Raw genomic sequence first — 18,991 nt, forward strand, 5'->3', positions numbered from 1 at the left:
CCTGCACCAAATTAACATTATTCTGGACAAAATTTTAATTACCTTTCAGACAGCCTTGGACTCACAATCCCTCCTAACCCATTAACAGCTGTGTTTGGGTTCTTCCAGAGGGTTTAAAGGAGAAAGACAAACAAATTGTGATTGCATTCACTACACTTTGGCACGCAGACTTATTCTGATAAACTGGAAGAACCCAAACTCTCCTCTTTTAAGTCAGTGGGAAACCGATGTGTTATATTATTTGAAGTTGGAAAAAATCAAATACTCAGTTAGAGGATCTGTACAGACTTTTTTCAAAACATGGCAGGATCTAATCAGTAATATTTTAAAATAAGTTCATAAAGCACAGAGAATTTATTAATTTAGGTATGTTTACAAGCCTTAAATTTAACACCGTTTGGCTTGCTCTCTCTCTCAGGGGTGGGGATCGATCTGTTCTTAACTTATTTTTCTCTTTGTAAAAACCTGATTGCTTTGTATGGATTGTAATAAAATTAATAAAAAAATAAATAGAAAAAAAAAAAAAAAAAGAAAAAGAAAACAGACAATTGGTGAAGACAATTGCAGTAAGTTGTATTTCCGTATACTATTACCTTATTATTATATCAGAAACAAAGATTTTAGTATTTTTTAGATATAAGACCTGTGTAGCAACAAATGTATATGATGGGTTAAGGCTAATTCATTAATCCATCTTTGTTATTGTCAGAATGGGACAGTGACTTGGCCACTCTGCTTTTGCTCGTTCATCTCCTTCCACCTCAACCGGGAGGCAAGAGAACTGCCAAAGTCAGTGCTGCTGATACTGCTGATCACCTTGTTGTGTATCATAAGGTAATGGTGTATGTAAACTGTTTTTGTAGATCCCATGTTCTTAGTAGGCCTAGTTGATTAATGTAATGCTTTCTTGTTTCTTTATAGTCTTGCAACAGCATTGATGAACATGTTCAGCAAACAGGACGGCAGCCATACCTCCTTGCTGTGGGAAGAAGCCAAGACCAGACTGACGACTGACGAGACAGTCCCCAAGAGTAAAAGAGCTTTGCGTTAAACTACTGATTGACTAATATTTGTAAAGCAGCTGAGAATGCCGTCTTGTTTTAAATGCAAAGCATTATATACAGTACATCTAGTCAGTCACTCATTTCACATTTAAGGTTCGAGCATGCCTTTTATCCCACTGTAAAATTCAAGTTGATTTGTGGACAAGAAACATGCATAAAACAATTTAGCACTTATTCTGGATTTAGAAAACATTTAGACACTAGCCATCCATCCCAGTACATTACTGAAAGCATTGTGAATGAAAATAGACATTTATCTTCCAAAGACAATACATCAGAGAGACCATGTACTTTAGGTGATGCATCAGTCTATATTAGATGCAGAGAATCTTGAGAACAGTGAGTCTGGTTTTTCACCAGGTGAAGTGAAAAACATGTGTGCAGATATTGTTGCAAAACTACAAGGAAGTGGTGCTTCCAGTAATGTATTATCATCAATTGTTTGTGATCTAGAGGAATTGGTAACTGAGATACACTCTGAGATTCAGCACAGAGTACTCTCTGCTTTTCCTGTGAACAATTCTTTAAAGTCAGAAGTAGAACATAGTTTAAATGATTTTGAAAACCCTTTTGCTTCTTTCAATACAGATTCTAAAAGAAATAGTTTCTTTACTGAAAAATGGGGAATTGTTGAGCCTGTTGAAATAGTTTTAGGTGTTAGATAGTAGATGGAACAAAAGAACGACTACTTATTGCCAGGTGCCTGTAAATGATACATTAATATACATTCCTGTTTTAGAGAGTTTGAAATTCATCTTCAGAAACCCAGAGATTTGTAATATGACCAAAGCAATATGTCAAATTACAGGCGATAACTTAGGACTTCACTCCATTCTTGGCTTTACAGAATCCTTCAGTAGCCACTATTTTTGTCAATTGTGTTTGATAAGTAAATGGGGTGCTCAAGATGTATTTTGCGAGGATGATCACAGGGTCATAATGCGTGATGAGCAAAGTTTCCAAATGCATTGCGAAACTCGTCAATCAGACCCACAGCTTAACAATGTTTATGGGGTCAAGAGAAATTCGGCACTAAACACTTTACAGTTTTTTCATGTGTGCAACAATTTTTCCTTTGACATCATGCATGATGTCCTTGAAGGAGTGGCTCATTATGAGCTCAATTTGTTGTTTGCCTATATGACTGAACATTTTCTCTCAAAGCAAGAGCTTCTTTCACGTATCAATTCATATGACTATGGTTACATGGAACGTAAAAACATTCCAACAAATGTGAACTTGGACCACACTGGAAAAAGCTTGTGCTTTAATTCAATTCAAACTCTATGCCTTGTAAGGAACACCCCCTTGCTGTTTGGGGATGTTGTTCCACTTGCAAATCAAAACTGGAACTTGCTGCTTCTTTTGTTACAAATAATGAACATTATTTTTTCACCAAGCATTACTTATAGGATGACTGTAGTACTTAAGCACTTAATTCATGAACACCACCAACTTTTTAAGCTATTCTACCCAGACCAAAATTTAACACCCAAACATCATTTCATAATACATTACCCATCATGCATAAGGAAAATTGGTCCTCTTTTGCACACTTGGAGTATGAGATTTGAAGCAAAGCATAAGCTTTTCAAAAACACTGAAAAATTTTAAAAACATCACCAAGTCTTTAGCCAAAAAACACCAGATGGCCATTGGGTATCATTGGGACACATTGACATTCCAACGTAAAGAATATGGTCCAATGTCTTTGTACCATTTTGAAGAGTCTGGTATTGTTGATGAATTGGTTATGTCTCTTTCAATTAAACAGAATAAAAATGTCTGTTGCACTAATTGGGTTAAAATTGATGGTGCAGAATATCGAATCGGTCTTATTGTTTGTAATGAGATACAGCATGAGCTTCCAGTCTTTTCCAGAATCACACAAATTCTGTTGATGCGTAATAGTATCTATTTTCAGGTGAAATTCTCTGGTAACACTTTCTTTCAATGAGCATTACCATGCCTTTACTTTATGTGATGGAGAAGAAAAAGAAGCTGTCATTGAGTTGCATATGGACCAGATGACAGCATGTATGTGGTGCTTCTCCATTGTTTGATATAAACTTTTATACTGGATTTATGTCCGAGTATAATTACAGACAGTAAGTTATTTAAGTTGTATTTAGTCAAATACAAAAATGTTTGTATTGTTGACATTCTGAGGACAGTTTCATAATGATTCAGACAAGGTGAGGCTTGTTTAAAAAGCCCAGATTTTTTATTTTTTTTTTGCTCAATAAAAAAAGTAAAATGTGTAGATTTGATTTATTAACATTTTTACATCCTTAAGACAAGACAAGAAAATTTAACTGAAATTCTTTTGTCCAGATATGTTACTAAAATGTCAACTTATTAGACTTTTAAAATTTTTATTCCAGTGGATGCAGGCCTAATGTTAACACTGTTCAGAGTTTGCTTTCACTCTTCATATGTATGATGAACCCATAATCAGTGTTAAATCTGCACCAGTCAAAGTTTTTTTATTCACTCTTTGTAGATATGAATCACACTTGTATGGTGTTAAAACAACACTAATTAGAGTTACTTATTTACTCTCCTGACTAAACATTTCACCTTTAGTAAGAGTTAAAACAACACTATCGAGAGTTTTTTATTTAACATTAACAGAGTAGATTGAACAACACTGAGATAGAGTTAAATTCCTTACACTGGATTGACAGTTAAATTAACACTGGCCAGAGAGAATTATATAAACACTGCAAAAATGTTAATTGTAACACTTACAGAGTTGATTTAACACTGATGATTTTACAGTGTATAAATAAAGATAGGGATGTAGGTCAAACCGAGAGCTCTGTCTTTAGAAGCGGCTCTAGCTGACCATCACAGACAGGTACAGCACCACCTGCAGACCAGGTTTCCGCCACTCCACTTATTGATCTCACATTCCCTTTTTCTAACATTCTGTAGCAAGATCTTGAGATACTTGAACTCCTCCACTAGCAACAGCTGTTCCCTCTTCACCTGGGGAAAGCAATCTACTCTTTCCTGAAAGTGAAAAATAACCTCAGACTTGGAGGTGCTGATCCTCTTCCCCGCCATTTCATACTCTATAGTTAATCATTTGAGTGCATACTAAAAGTCATAATTTAGGACATACATCCATCCATCCATCCATTTTCCAACCCGCTGAATCCGAACACAGAGTCACGGGGGTCTGCTGGAGCCAATCCCAGCCAACACAGGGCACAAGGCAGGAACCAATCCTGGGCAGGGTGCCAACCCACCGCAGGACACACACAAACACACCCACACACCAAGCACACACTAGGGCCAATTCAGAATCGGCAATCCACCTGACCTGCATGTCTTTGGACTGTGGGAGGAAACCGGAGCGCCCGGAGGAAACCCACGCAGACATGGGGAGAACATGAAAACTCCACGCAGGGAGGACCCGGGAAGCGAATCCGGGTCTTCTAACTGCGAGGCAGCAGCGCTACCACTGCGCCACCGTGCTGCCCATATTTAGGACATCATCTATATAAAGCAACGATGCTAACCCTAGCCTCCCCAACAGTACACACTCACTTTGGCTGAACCCTGATATCACGTCCACGAAAACCACAAACGAGAACTTTGACAAGATACTGCCTTGCCATAATCTGACATTCACAGTAAACACATCTGACTTAATACCAAGTATTCAGACACAGCTCTGACTGCGTTCATATAGAGAACAAACAGCATACAAGAGCAGCTCTGTCACCCTCACATTCCTACAACACAGGCTATGTGGCTTTTTCCAAATCTACAATATACATGTAGACTGGGTTATTATACTCCCATGCACCCTCCAAGAACTGCACTACACACAACCTCTGGTCACCGTTTTTAAATATGAGGACCACTACACCAGTCTGCCATTCCAAGGGTGCCTGCCAACTATGCAAAATTGAATATATGCATTATGAATGCATTACCAGCAATGTCCAGTGCATTAAATATCTCCAGATGATAGACAGACAGATAGACAGACAGACAGACAGACAGACAGACAGACAGTCCGTCCCCAGGGGGAGATTTGGCTTTTTACAGAAGCTCTTTACACAAATAAATACATAGAGAAATAAAAATAAATAAACAAAATATATGCACACATATATTTTGGTCTGAAGACACAGTTTAATTACTATAAAGCAATAAAAAAGAAAAACGGTCTGACTTGGCTCTCATAGTCCTGGCAAGACATTATGCAGATGTATTGTTGTTGGTTTAAAATAGCCCCAGTAACATTCATAAAACATAATCCTCACAGTCCTACCAGCCTTGTCCAGGTAAGAATAAGCCTTTTAGAGCAGACAGATAAAAAACTGTATGACAGGTTGCGCAGACCAGGAATACTGTCACAAAGTATGTAAAAGATCAGAAACAATATTAAACAGATTTTACTTTTAAATGTGCAATTTACCACACATTACCACAGGGGTAGGCTCAGCTTTAATAAATATAAAATATGAAAAAAAAACATTCAAGGTATCTACTGTTGCTTTTTTAGCAGCCATGACAATATTAAACTTTATTTTTATGTGTGTTGGCCTGCTCTTAGCTAATTTTTAATTAATTTAACTTCCCATTATTGTTTTTACCTTTTTACTATGATGAAGAACCCCCCCACCCATTTCATATTGATATTTGTTTAAAATTCTCTTTGTAACTGCAAACTGGTGAAAAGATGACCATCTCACACCCAGGAATGTCATCTGCAAAGAAAAACCCCTTACACTAATTGGTTACTCTTTCCGTTAACTATCAGAAACATTTATGATAGCTCCAATTGTATTTTACACTTCCTGCATAATTGTTTATGCAAAGGAAAGAGCAAACCTTTTAACCCATGTTTGTCCTAACTAAACTACAAAAGAAGTGTCTATTGTCAGGATTTTCCATCCCATGAAGTATTCTTAAAGGCTTATTTAATATGACATAAAGTAAATAGCCCTTGAAATATTATACTAACTAAGCTTGTTCCAGTAAACAGTTAACTGTCTCACAGCGATGACACATCTACAGTGATCCCACGCTATATCGCGGTTCAGCTGTCGCACCCCCGCTACATCGAGGATTTATTAATATTATTATTATTACTAGGGGGCTCCGCCCCCTGCTCACTTCGCTCGCCCACCTCCGGGTTTGGTTTACAGGATAAAAAATTTAAAGAGATTGTTATCTTTGTGGGAATTGTTACACATGCATTATTTTCATTTTTACTTTAAAACTTTTGTAAAAAAAATATTTGCCCTTTATTTCCTGCCCCGGGCGTGGTTAAATTTCTTTCTCGCGGGACTTATAACACTGCTCGCGTTGTGAAGGGGGGGGTCTGACACACACGATAAGAGATGCAATCGGTTCAGCTGGTGTCTTGCTGCTGTTGCTGGCCAGCTGTGTGTTGTGCTTGTCGTGCTTTGCTTCAATCACTTAAAAGCCTGTACAGCAGCTGTCCTTTTGCCACTTTGTGTCTCTGCCACTAGCATTCTGAAGGAGGAGGAGGAGGAGGAGGAGGAGGGGTGTGAGGGCTAAACGCACACAAAGGAGAAGTGCTCAAATCATCTGCTGGCTTGCTGCAGCTGCTCCTGGCAAGCAGCGTGTTCTGCTTGTCGTTGTTTTAAGAGCTAGGAGCACCTAAAGTTTGTCTGCCAAAAGCATTCCAACACCTACTAGGTTAGATGTCAGTGAACTTGTTTTAAATTGTTTGTAAGTATGGCGTGATGTGCAAAAGTGACCGTCTTACGGGTTTTGCTTTCTAAGGTTGTAATGTCTAGTCTTGCGTGTCATCATAGTGTCTCTCCGAGATGATCTGGTCTCAATTGCTCCGCTCAACCACACCGCTCTATGCTCCTGCCACTTCGTTTCTCTCCCGCTCGCATTGTAAAGGGGGGGGGGTTGGGGGCTGAATACACGCTAAGCAGAAGTGGACAGATCAGCTACTGGCTTTGTGCTGCTTCTGCCAAGATGCCTGTTCTGCTTGTCGCTCTGCGCGTCCATCATTTAAAAGCCTGTACAGCAGCTGTTCTTTTGTCTCACTGCCTTGCCTTGCATGACGTTAAAATGTTTTATAATAGAGAGATGTTACTCATATCCTTAGCCCGACATCCACATATCATATGTGTTTACAATGTGTGTTTTAATAAGTTTAGATGTGTTTAAAGCATGTGGGAGGGGTATTTTAAGGCTTAAACTATAAAAAAAAATGTTTATTTATATGGTCTTTCTATATCGCGGATTTTCACCAATCACTGATGGGTCTGGAAGGTAATTTCAGCAATAGGCGGGAGATCACTGTATTTGTATAAAATCTTAAGTAACACCTGAACAATAATTTAGAATATCCCACATTGGTAAAATGTAATCAAGTAGCAGCTATTAAAATGTTCATGTAAAAATGAGAAGGGGTATAAAAGACCATGACACTAAACATCACATGGCTGCTAACTGGATGAACTAATGCTCTGAAAGTCAAATTCATTGGAAAATGTATTACTGTGCAATGATTGTACAGTTTCTGTCAGTGACAGTGAAGATTGATATTATTTCAAGGCCAAGAATTAACTTTTGAAGTCTGGACTAATTTCAGTTTCAAATCAAACAACATAGCAAAACTTAAAAGCCACATTCACTGAATGTCTGTGCATGCACTCTCCCAGTTCAGTTGCTGATTTTGTTATGGTAAAGCTATTTGTCATATTTTTATATATCATTATCAAATGATGCTTTATGATTTTTTAGCACTCGATAACACAATATTCATTAACACGATAATTTTTCCCAATTATGTTTCCCAGTACATATTCAATAATTATTTTAACTTCAAAACAAACACACCAAGAACACATTGCCATGCAAAGGAACAATCTTCATACATTTACACACATTTCTAAATATATTTGCATCAAATATAACTGCCTGACCTCCCCATACAGACATATTTTCAGAACACATTAGGTCTCCCTATTTCCATAGTTTTCTATAGCCATCTTGTGGACAGAAAAATACTGCAGTGCATTCAGTAGCAGTAACAAACTACAGAAAAATTTCAGATCAGGATCTACTGCTCCACCACACAAAGTTTCTCAATGTGTAATTAAAAAACTGCTGTTAATCAATTAAAGATAAGAATATAATAATTTTCAAAGTGACAATAATCAACTTAATAACAATCCTAAGACAAACCTGTTATTTATTACTGTAATAATGTAAATAATGGAAAACTTTGAGGCAAACTTTGAGAAGTGCATAAACATTTAAAAATATGTAATAAATGCCATTTAAGTTCAAGTCCACACAACAATTAAAAGTTAAATCTTTGTGGTTATGACATTAGATAAAAGTGCTGTGAAAAACTAAGATTATAAGTACACTCTTTCTGTATACTGTAATATACAATTTCCTTATTATGTTAAATTTAGATGTTTATTATTGACAAACATCTTCTGAGATTTTTCAGGCATGGAAGTTAAAGGTTTGAAGGTAAGGTAGGTATACTCACTACTAAGTACCCCAGACGGCAATGTGTTATATGTTGATTAGCACACTTACTTTACTCGGTCCATGTGACAATAACAACTTTATAAATCTATACATTAGAAGCTTGCCAGTTCAACTCCCTCACCGCCACTGAATCCTAACTGACCATGAACAAATAATTTACTCTGTTAGTATTCCATAATACAGTATACTTTTTTCAAGTCCTCCTTGATTAAGACTAATATCTGTATGTTAAAGAATTATTTGCATTTCTGTTATTTAAAAAGATCAGTGCTATTAAATAATTGTGCATCTATTACTAACATGTAAAATAATATCATGCACTATACTCAGCTTTCTTATTTTACTCAGAGACACCCATACCCAGCAACATTACTATTTACATTTTGGTTTCTATACACTTTCATCCTTTTAGGAACATATGCCTTGTATATAAATTAGCTGCCTTGTTAACCAATTAATTTTTCTGAGAACAAAACTGTAAAATAAATACGTCTAGTATATTTTTCATTCTGCTATTTCATCTGCCAGGTAATTATTTTCTCATTTTAGCAAGTTTATGATTTTGATCCAGTTTATCCAAATACATGTACAGATTAAAAATAAATGCAGAAAAAATAAACAGAAGTGAAGATGAATTAGCTTAAGATTAAACAAGACAGTATGCTATTGAAATATCTGACTGGTGTTTTGAAAAATCAAAGATAATGTACCACTGATAAAAATAGCTCAATCATTTAAATCACTTAGTGTACAAAATGAATTGGCACTGGTTAGCTCTGGCATCTCAATATCAATATCAATATCAATGTCCAGTGGATTTCCATTTGGAGTTTCCATATTCTTCACAGCTATGCCTGGTGTTTCCCCTGGGCACTTCTGTTTACATCCTACATCCCTAAAGATTACTGTAGGTAAACTGACCATTTCAAATTGGTTGTGAGAGTGTGTATGCCCTGTGATAGACTGGCAGTTGATCAAGGTTCCAGCCCTTGATGTCAGCACTTGAGTAGGTGGCTTCTACTCTCTACAAGTGAACTACACAAGTTTGAAAATGTATCCAAGTTTTTTTCTTTCTTAGTGTACTGTTTGTAGAGACTGGGTAGCTTTGCTAGCATAATCAAGTCTTACTCTTAATATGTACTTTCCAGGACTAGTATTTATACTTCTTATATGTATGACTGCATGTGTACTTACATTCAGTCATATATATTTAATCATATATAAACTTAACGGTTAATTTTAGCTGTAGATTAAATTTGGTTTAAATCACTTATGAAATTTAAAAATAGTAAAGGAAAACAATTTTTTTTTACCACCACAAATTATGAGCTTTACAAAGGAAGTTTTTTAAAGGTCAAGTTATACAATATGCTCCACTATAATCCAATGCCTTTCTTTCTTTCTTTCTTTCTCAGAACACTGTAGTGTATTTGTGAAGCACAATCACCCCACCTTAGTTTATTCTGTAGCTGACATTATGTCATAATACACAGTAACAAGATAACCAATTTTGTACAACTAAAATAGTGTCTCTTTATTTAAACTATTAACAAAGAAACTAACAAAGTGTTTTCTTACCAAGGGCTCCCTGGCAGATATCTGTGCGTGTTGCACCATCCACAATAAATTGTGGATTTGAGCAGATCTCCTGCAAAGTAAGACAGATGATCAGGACAGTACAATGACATTTCTCTTCTTGAAAGGACATTTTAGACTAAATTCCCAAATTTACTTAATAAATACACATTACAACTGTTAGTACACTTAGCTCTTTGAGCATAATGTTGATCACTTTTTTACTTCACTAAGTGGCTCTGTCTGCTTCTAGAATTAAATACAAACAACAGATTTATATTTGTGCACTTTTATTTTAAAATATTGCTTGAAGGTTTAAATGTTAACTTTTTACTCAGAAATCTAACTTTAATAAAAATAAGTGTAATAATTTTCTAAAAAAAAAAAAGGTTAATACAAGTTATATGCATTACGGAAACTGATGTTTGGTATAAAACACTAAACTCAGACTTTATTATCACTCACTGCATTAAAAGTAACAAATTAAAATAATGCTAATCGGATAACTTATACTTATACTTAACAATGGTTTCCATTGTTACAAATACAGTTTCCTAAATTATTTTAATGCTAAAGTTTTAATACTTTTACATATTGAGCACAAGTAAGGGAAATATAAGGGTCAAGGAGACTAGGTAAAAATTATTTTTCATAATATTGATATTATAAAATATTAATACCTATCATATTCATAAGATTTTAATAACATTATTTGGAAATAATTTCTAAAATTAATTTTATGCATGACATTATGAGGTCAATTATACCAGGAATTAGCAAGATTCTCTTAACCAAGTACATTATCTAGTCATTAGTAATCACACAAGACTGTCCCATTTCAGTTTGTTTATAACCAGAGCCATTTATCTCTGTATATCAGACATTCTGGACCAGTATCAATTACCGTCAGTCGCTTGGTCATTTGCTAACTTGCTTTATCCTGAACAGGGTCATGGGGGAGTGCTGGAGCCTATCCCAGCTAGCATAGGGTGCAAGGCAGGGAAAACCCCCAGAGTGCCAGTCCATCACAGACAGTTGAGCACACACACACACAAACACCCACATACACCAAGAACACACAAGGGCCAATTTAAGATTGCCAATTCACCTAACTTGTATGCCTTTGAACTGTCGGAGGAAACCCACACAGACAAAGGGAGAACATGCAAACTCCACGCAGGAAGGTCCCTGGAGGCAAACTCTGGCCTCCTTATTGACAGCAGCACTACCACTGTGCCACTGTGCTGCTCACTATCAATTACAGCATTTACCATTATAGAAAGTTAGAAAAAGTGTAATCATAATCGTAACATTTTGCATCAGTCCATGGACAACCCAGAGGTTTACAACAGGACTTCTGAAGTGGACTTTTTGCTTTCCTTTCCTACATTGTCAACTGACATATCATCGTTAGCTAGAACTTCTGTCAGTTGCTTCAATTGCATATTAGCAAAATACATTAACCTATAAATAATTGCTTATTTGACTACATTTGTTTTTGTGTAACATAAGTAAATCTGGTAAGGTTATTTACTTTACTGCATCTGTATTTGTTAGCATTAATTAAGCACCCAAAGGGAGCTATGCAAGAATAAACCGAGCTTCTAAACTATTGATCTAGCTAGTTATTATTTGTTAACACATGGGCCCAGATAGTAAATTCCTCAAAAATCAAACTACATTTTGCCACAGAAAATTGTTTCCTAAAACCCTGACCCTAGCTTTCATTTACAAAGAGCCTCAATCCAGTAATTTATCAAGAATCACATTTTAGGTTTGTAAGGCATGAATGTGAGTACTTCTAAAAGTTTAATAAACTTTTTCTCAGCACTGCAAACAGTGATACTTTATTTGTGCCCTCTAATGTATACATGCTGTACATCTACAAAAGTTATTTTTACTAGCTAAATGTAAACATCTTTCTCCCACTTGACTGTCCCATCATACTCACAGTAGGTCGCTTCCAGGTCACACCCTGTGTCTTTGAACTTCGAGGACCCATTTCTTTGAAGCCCAGAGAAGTGGGATGTGCAGGGAAGGCATCATCACAGAAAAGCATCCGGTTTTGATGGCTGTAAGTTCTTAAAGTTTCATAGTCCTGGTTTAAATACTTAACAGCATTGTGATTTTCACCAATGCCTTCTTCTCGATCACGCCGCTTCTGTACATAAGCGGCCATTCCAGAGGCAAACACTTCCATCTTGATGGTCTTCCAGGAAGGAGACAGTCAGTCCCTCAGGTAAGAAAGAATCAATACAACAGAAAAAAGACAAACACAAGGGAGATAAGCAAGTACTAATTTATATAGTAAGAAAAAGCAGAAAATGTGGGTGTCAGAATGCAACAGGGAGGAAGGGGTGGAAGCAGACAAGAACAAATATTGGATAAACAGAAATAAATAAAAAAAAAAAAGAGTACACCTACAATAAAGAAAGAAAAAAGTAATTAGTAGAGAAACTGTATATATATAAAAAAGTCACACAATTTGAAAAATTAAGTACATCCAGTTAAGCAAGTCTGTTATCTCATCAACACTGGAACACTGAGATGGGAACCAGTAACATGCACTACCCCACTACACACTCACTCTGGGCCAATTTAAATTCACCAAATAAACATAACATGCACTGTTTTGAAATGCAGGAAATCACAGAGTACCCAGAGAAGACGCCATATTGAAATAATGAAAATTCAACATAGAGACTGAACTTGAGTTAATTCAAGTTCCTGGACTTCAGAAGACAGCACAGCTAATTATGCAATTATGTCAACAAGATTAAACTTGTTCTGTTTTAAAGTAGCCTCTTTATACTGAATTTTGTTTTTGCAAGTTATGCTCCTTCGGAACTGTCTATTTGCAAATCTTTACTTAATTGTATATATGTTATTTATTTTAATTACAGGATTAAATAAAATAAGGATTACATGTAATGAAATATAGCTACAGTATGAGAGATTGAACCACTTTAAATTAATCTAAGCATATTACAAAACACCAGTTTCAAGTTTCTACTTTGCGAAAATGTATTTTGAATGATTTTCTAACTCATTGAATTTATTCTACATGGGATTAGCTGACAATCTATCATGATGCTGAGAAATTTACAAACTTCTATATATTAGCCATCCTGCTTAGCTACTTTTCTCAATCATCCATTCTGGAGAACAATACAAGGTCATTGCCTTCATACCAGTAGATTCAGGGATAATTTCTACCCACAAGTCATAATGTTACAGAACAGTCAATCATAGGAATTCAAATATTATAACATAACAAATAGTGTAGTAGTGAAACAGGACAAACTTTAAAAATCAATAAACAAACAGGAATCATTAGCTAAGTGGAGGCAAGGTACGCCCCAAAACGTGGTCAGAGGTAGACAGATTCAAATAGAGGCTGTCTCGGTTTAATACGAATATATTGCTCTTGCAAGCAAACTATGATACTTAGCGCGATGAGAGAAGCCACAAAATCAACCAGAATATTCAAGCAAATTATAGAAAAAACCCCAATCTAAACCCATTAAGTAGTTCTCTCGTTCGTTAGCTAAGCGGAGGTAAGGCTGGAGCATGAGTGAGGAGGGCCTAGCCTCGCTCCCAACTCCTGACGTCAAACTTCAACCTCCCCTCGACCCGCAGATATATTATATATATATATATAAATAATATATATATATATATCTATACTAATAAAAGGCAAAGCCCTCACTCACTCACTCACACTCACTCACTCACTCACTGACTCATCACTAATTCTCCAACTTCCCGTGTGGGTGGAAGGCTGAAATTTGGCAGGTTCATTCCTTACAGCTTCCTTACAAAAGTTGGGCAGGTTTTATATCGAAATTCTACGCGTAATGGTCATAACTGGAAGCTGTTTTCTCCATTTACTGTAATGGAGATGAGCTTGAACGCCGTGGGGGAGTTTCGTGTGACATCATCACGCCTCCCCGTAATCACGCAGTACATAGAAAACCAGGAAGACCTCAAAAGCGCTGAAGAAAACATGCATTATATAATTGAGAAGGCAGCGAAACAATAAGAAGCGGCGAGTGACATATACAACCATATTCATGAGTTCTGCTACGGAAACAAAGCACGATGTAAACCTACACTTTAAATTAAGTTCATAGACAGGCTGCGCTGGCGGTTGTAATTTAGTGCCTGCCCATATAAGGCCGTCCGTCAGCGGCAATCCAATAGCAAACTCCACTAAATATTCACGGGTGAAAGACTGTGTTTATGGAGAGGAAGATGAGATGGTCAGGGTGGTGTTTGACACAAACTCAGCGAAACTGCGAGAGAAAGTTTTAAGTGCCAGGACTAAGGTAACATTAAATACAGCCATGGACATAGCGAGATGGCACCAGCACAGCTGGGAACCTTCGATGCATGTACACCGGCGGCTCACGTGAACTGGCGCAGTGCACAGATAAAAGCAACAGTTCCAAAGAGCTGAACAAAACCGAATTACACAATTGAAAAGGCAGCAAAAAATATGAAGCGTCTGATAAGCATATTCATAAATCCAGCTACTGCGGAAACAAAGCACACGGTGGAAAAAGTCAATGTCCGCTAAAGGAAGACAGTGTAAAAAACCCGTGCATGCAGTGTGTCAGGTCTCAGATAAAGAAGAAGGCGAGCTGTTTATTGATGCAGTAAGAAACGAATCGATGAAAGAAACCTGTCATCTTTACAGCGATTGACAAACACGGAATGTAACTTGAACACAACACATCCTACAAATACGAACCTGATTGAAAGAAATAATGATAATCAAATCCTTGATGACAGCAACACTCAGTAACACTCACAAAACAAATACTGTATATTGACAGTCATGTTACGTTATTTTTAAAATGTTCCCTTTTCTTTTCTAGCTTTTTAACACACTACTTCTCGCTGCGATACGCGGGTATATATATATGTATATATATATCCGATCTACATACTCGAATAATGGATACTTTATTAGCCATCAATGATTGTTTTGGTAAAGCCATACTCAGTGTATTCATTAGATGAGCGGTAAAAAGTAAGAGCGAGGGAGGATGCAGGCTGTAGTGGCGTCAACTCTATCTGAATTGCGCGATCACATTTCAAAAAATATATCTTTTCAAGTTCTATTTAGTCCATATTTGTCAAACTCAAGGGCCACGGGCCACATCCGGCCCTGCGTGTAATTATATCCGGCCCGAGATCATTTTATATACTGTATTATTGTTATTAATGGCCCAGGTATATGAAGCGCTGGTAACACAATAAACTACAGATCCCATAATGCAGCGCTTCAGCTGCCTTGCGAACACTTACCGTTAATCAAGTCTAGCTTATGATGCTGCAAGTTATTGCGAAGCTAGCTCACGCGATGCTGAGAGAAAAGTTCATTCTGAAAATAGAGCCTTTAAAACCGATGGGAGGCTGAGTATATGTTTACTGAACCCGTGTGTCTCATTTGTGGAGCTAATGTGGCTGTAATTACAGAATTTAATCTAAGCGGCACTATGAGACAAAACATCAGGGTAACCTGAATGCAATGCAGAAGATACAGAAAGCAGAATAATTAAATAAGAATCTGACACTTCAGCGGACGTTTTACCCGTGCACAATCACAAAGTGATTTCAAGTGAAGCTGCTTTTATGGGAGACACAAATGCACCTTGCCCCACTTTCCCTGTTGCCAAGTAATGTTAAACCAAGTCGTCACTACGGTGTTCCCAAATCGCACTTTGCTGATAAACTGGCGCACTGAGTTTGCACGCGCTTTGGTGACTTTGAAGAACAAAAAAAGTCCGTCTACATGCGGCTCGAACCTTGTGCATGTTTGGTAGCACATATCTGTGTGAGAAGCTCTTCTCAGTGATAAAGACTAACAAAACAGCACACAGGAGTCGCCTCACTGATGAGCACCTGCAATCCATCCTGAGAATCTCCACAACACAGAACCTCACACCAAACAGAAACGAACCTGTTGCCAAAAAAGATGCCAGGCGTCCAGCTCTAAAATGACATATGAGCAAAGACAACTGAATGATTTGATTTGTTATTGCTGAAAGGAACACATTTTATTTATATTTCCAGGTTTTGTTATGCAGCATGTTCATATTTGAATTTGTATAATTTTGACAGGATATATTTTTATGGAGAGCAAAATCTTTTGGGATATTTAAAATCTAAGATTATTTTTTATATAAAATTACATAAGAGTAAAGAAATTTGAATGTTTGTTCTTTTAATGTTTACTTTATTTCTAACTTGTATAATTTAGACAGGATATATTTTTATGGAGAGCAAAATATTATAAGTTGTTTAAGGTTTGAGTTGATTTATTCAGGAATAATATTCCTGTCTGTTTTACCATTCCTACCAAAGATATTTCTGTCGACTAAATAAAAATTCCTTCTATTTAAAATTTAAATAGAACTTGAACAAATCGATAGTTCATAATATCCACAGACTTGCGTAAGAGCGGGAGTTATCCATTTTAACAAGCAGCGTATTACACTGATACTGAAATAGCTGTGTGTGTATATATGTAGATATGTATGTATGTATGTATATATGTGTATATGTATAGATATGTATATATATATATATGTTTTTTGTGCGCGTGTGTAAATATATATATATATATATGACAACAACACTCATCACTCACAACAGTGACAAAACAATTACATTGACAATCATGTTACGTTATTTTCAAAATGTTTCCTTTTCTTTTCATTGCTTCTTTAACACACTACTTCTCCGCAGCGTGGGTATTTTGATATATATATATATATATATATATATATACATATATATATATATATATATGTGTGTGTGTGTGTGTGTGTATATATATATATATATATGTATATATGTATATATATATATATATATGTATATATGTATATATGTATGTATATATATATGTGTATATATGTATATATGTATGTATATATATATATATATATGTGTGTATATATGTATATATGTATATATATATATATATATATATATATATATATATATGTATGTATATATGTATATATGTATATATATATATACTAGCAGAATACCAAGGCTTCAGAGCGGAGAAGTAGTGTGTTAAAGAAGTTATGAAAAGAAAAGCAAACATTTTAAAAATAACGTAAGATGATTGTTAATGTAATTGTTTTGTCATTGATATGAGTGTTGCTGGCATATCTATCTATTTATATTATATATATATATATATATATATATATATATATATATATATATATATATATATAGCAAAATACCTGATTGGCAGCGGAGAAGTAAAAATAAAAGGAAACATTTTAATAATAACGTAACATGATTGACAATGTAATTGTTTTGTCATTGTCATGAGTGTTGCTGGCATATATATATATATATATATATATATATATATATATATATATATATATTTATATATATATATATATTTATATATATATATATATATTTATATATACACACACACATCTATACACATACATATATACAGTTATATATATATATATATATATATATACACACATATACACACATACATATATATACATACATATACATATATACACATACTGTATATATACACACACACATATATACATACTGTACATACAACATATACATATCTACATATATACTGTATATACACATATATATACAAATCTACATATATATATATCTACATATATATATTAGGGTGGGACTCGATTAAAAAATTAATCCAATTAATTAGAGGCTGTGTAAGAATTAATCTTGATTAATCGTATGTAATCACACGTAAATTTGCCCCAAATCGCAAATGTTTGTTTTTTTTTTAATTTAAAACGGTTTTAGTGGGTGACAGAATCAAATAATAGACATGGACATGAATATTGTAAACTGAAGCTGTTTTAATTTCTGAAAAAAGCTTTTAAACTGCATTTGAATTCAAAACAGAAACAAAAATATCATCCCTGGTTAAAATTGGGCAGACTTAAAAATAAAGTGGTAGTTTAAGTACTTTAAGTACATTTTCAGAATAGTATTGTCTTTAAATAATAATAACCAAAATTTCAACATAAAGTGCAGTTTTTCTTCTTAAAAAAATAAGTCAGAAACATAAAAGGTAATTTGACCAACTTAATCTTTAAACTCTGAGTAACATTAGCCAAAATTATTTTTTACATTAGGCTAAAACAGTGTGATCATTGAACATTTTGTAATTAGATGTATTTAGAATTACTAACGGTCACGGAAGTCCAATGATCCCCAGTAAGAGCCACAAAGTCCGCTTTCTGTAATGCATCTAATTTTGCTTGCTTTTCAGTGTGCACAAAACCATGCTTTTATCAAGGCTTCGCTCGGGTAGTCGAAATGATCAGTCGTAGGAACGCGCTTTATTCCGACTCTAACATTTTTGTAGCTGTGATGTGTGCATCAGTGTAATGGATGTACCAGGAAATCATGCATTGACAAAAGTTCCCGTTTGCTTGGAATTGAAAGTGTGATTAAATGCGTTATTTTTAACGCTTATGGCGTTAGTACATGCATCGAAGCTTCTCAGCTGTGCTTGTGCTAAGAAAGGGAAAATTTTAAAAATAGCGTAACATGATTCTGCATTAACCTAATATTTTTCATACGTCCCAAACCAAGGAGATCGAAGGTAAAATGAATCGGTAGCGCTGCGTACATAGTCAGTACACCCCCTCTCGGGAATCGAACCTCGAATGTCGGCGTTAGAGGCGAAGACTCTACAATTGCGCCACAGCTAAATTATGTATTGTAGATTGGGGTATACCCGTGTACCGCAGTGGAGAAGTAGAAGTTATGAAAAAGAAAAGGGAACATTTTAAAAA

The 18,991-nt window shown here is 35.5% G+C and overlaps 1 protein-coding gene and 1 long non-coding RNA gene across 6 annotated transcripts in view; one reads left to right on the forward strand and one right to left on the reverse strand.

The window, feature by feature from the left end:
* LOC120533753 (calpain-1 catalytic subunit-like) overlaps nt 1-18,991 on the reverse strand; it is a 145,947-nt gene that overhangs the window by 91,356 nt on the left and 35,600 nt on the right. For 3 of the 5 annotated variants that reach the window (XM_039760685.1, XM_039760684.1, XM_039760687.1), the window contains 2 exons: nt 12,103-12,571; nt 10,155-10,224 (listed from right to left, as the gene is read on the reverse strand). In XM_039760685.1, the coding sequence (XP_039616619.1) occupies nt 10,155-10,224; nt 12,103-12,351 (319 nt within the window). In that variant the 5' untranslated portion in view covers nt 12,352-12,571. Of the gene's footprint in view, nt 1-10,154; nt 10,225-12,102; nt 12,572-18,991 lie in introns of those variants that run through there. The other 2 variants (XM_039760686.1, XM_039760689.1) reach the window with 2 other exon arrangements.
* LOC120533756 overlaps nt 548-18,991 on the forward strand; it is a 51,416-nt gene continuing 32,972 nt past the window's right edge. Inside the window, exons 1-2 of the long non-coding RNA XR_005634619.1 lie at nt 548-834; nt 922-1,031. This is a non-coding gene — a long non-coding RNA (uncharacterized LOC120533756). The remainder of the gene's footprint in view (nt 835-921; nt 1,032-18,991) is intronic.

This window comes from Polypterus senegalus, chromosome 8 (assembly GCF_016835505.1).
Source record: "Polypterus senegalus isolate Bchr_013 chromosome 8, ASM1683550v1, whole genome shotgun sequence".
Lineage (NCBI taxonomy): Eukaryota > Metazoa > Chordata > Cladistia > Polypteriformes > Polypteridae > Polypterus > Polypterus senegalus.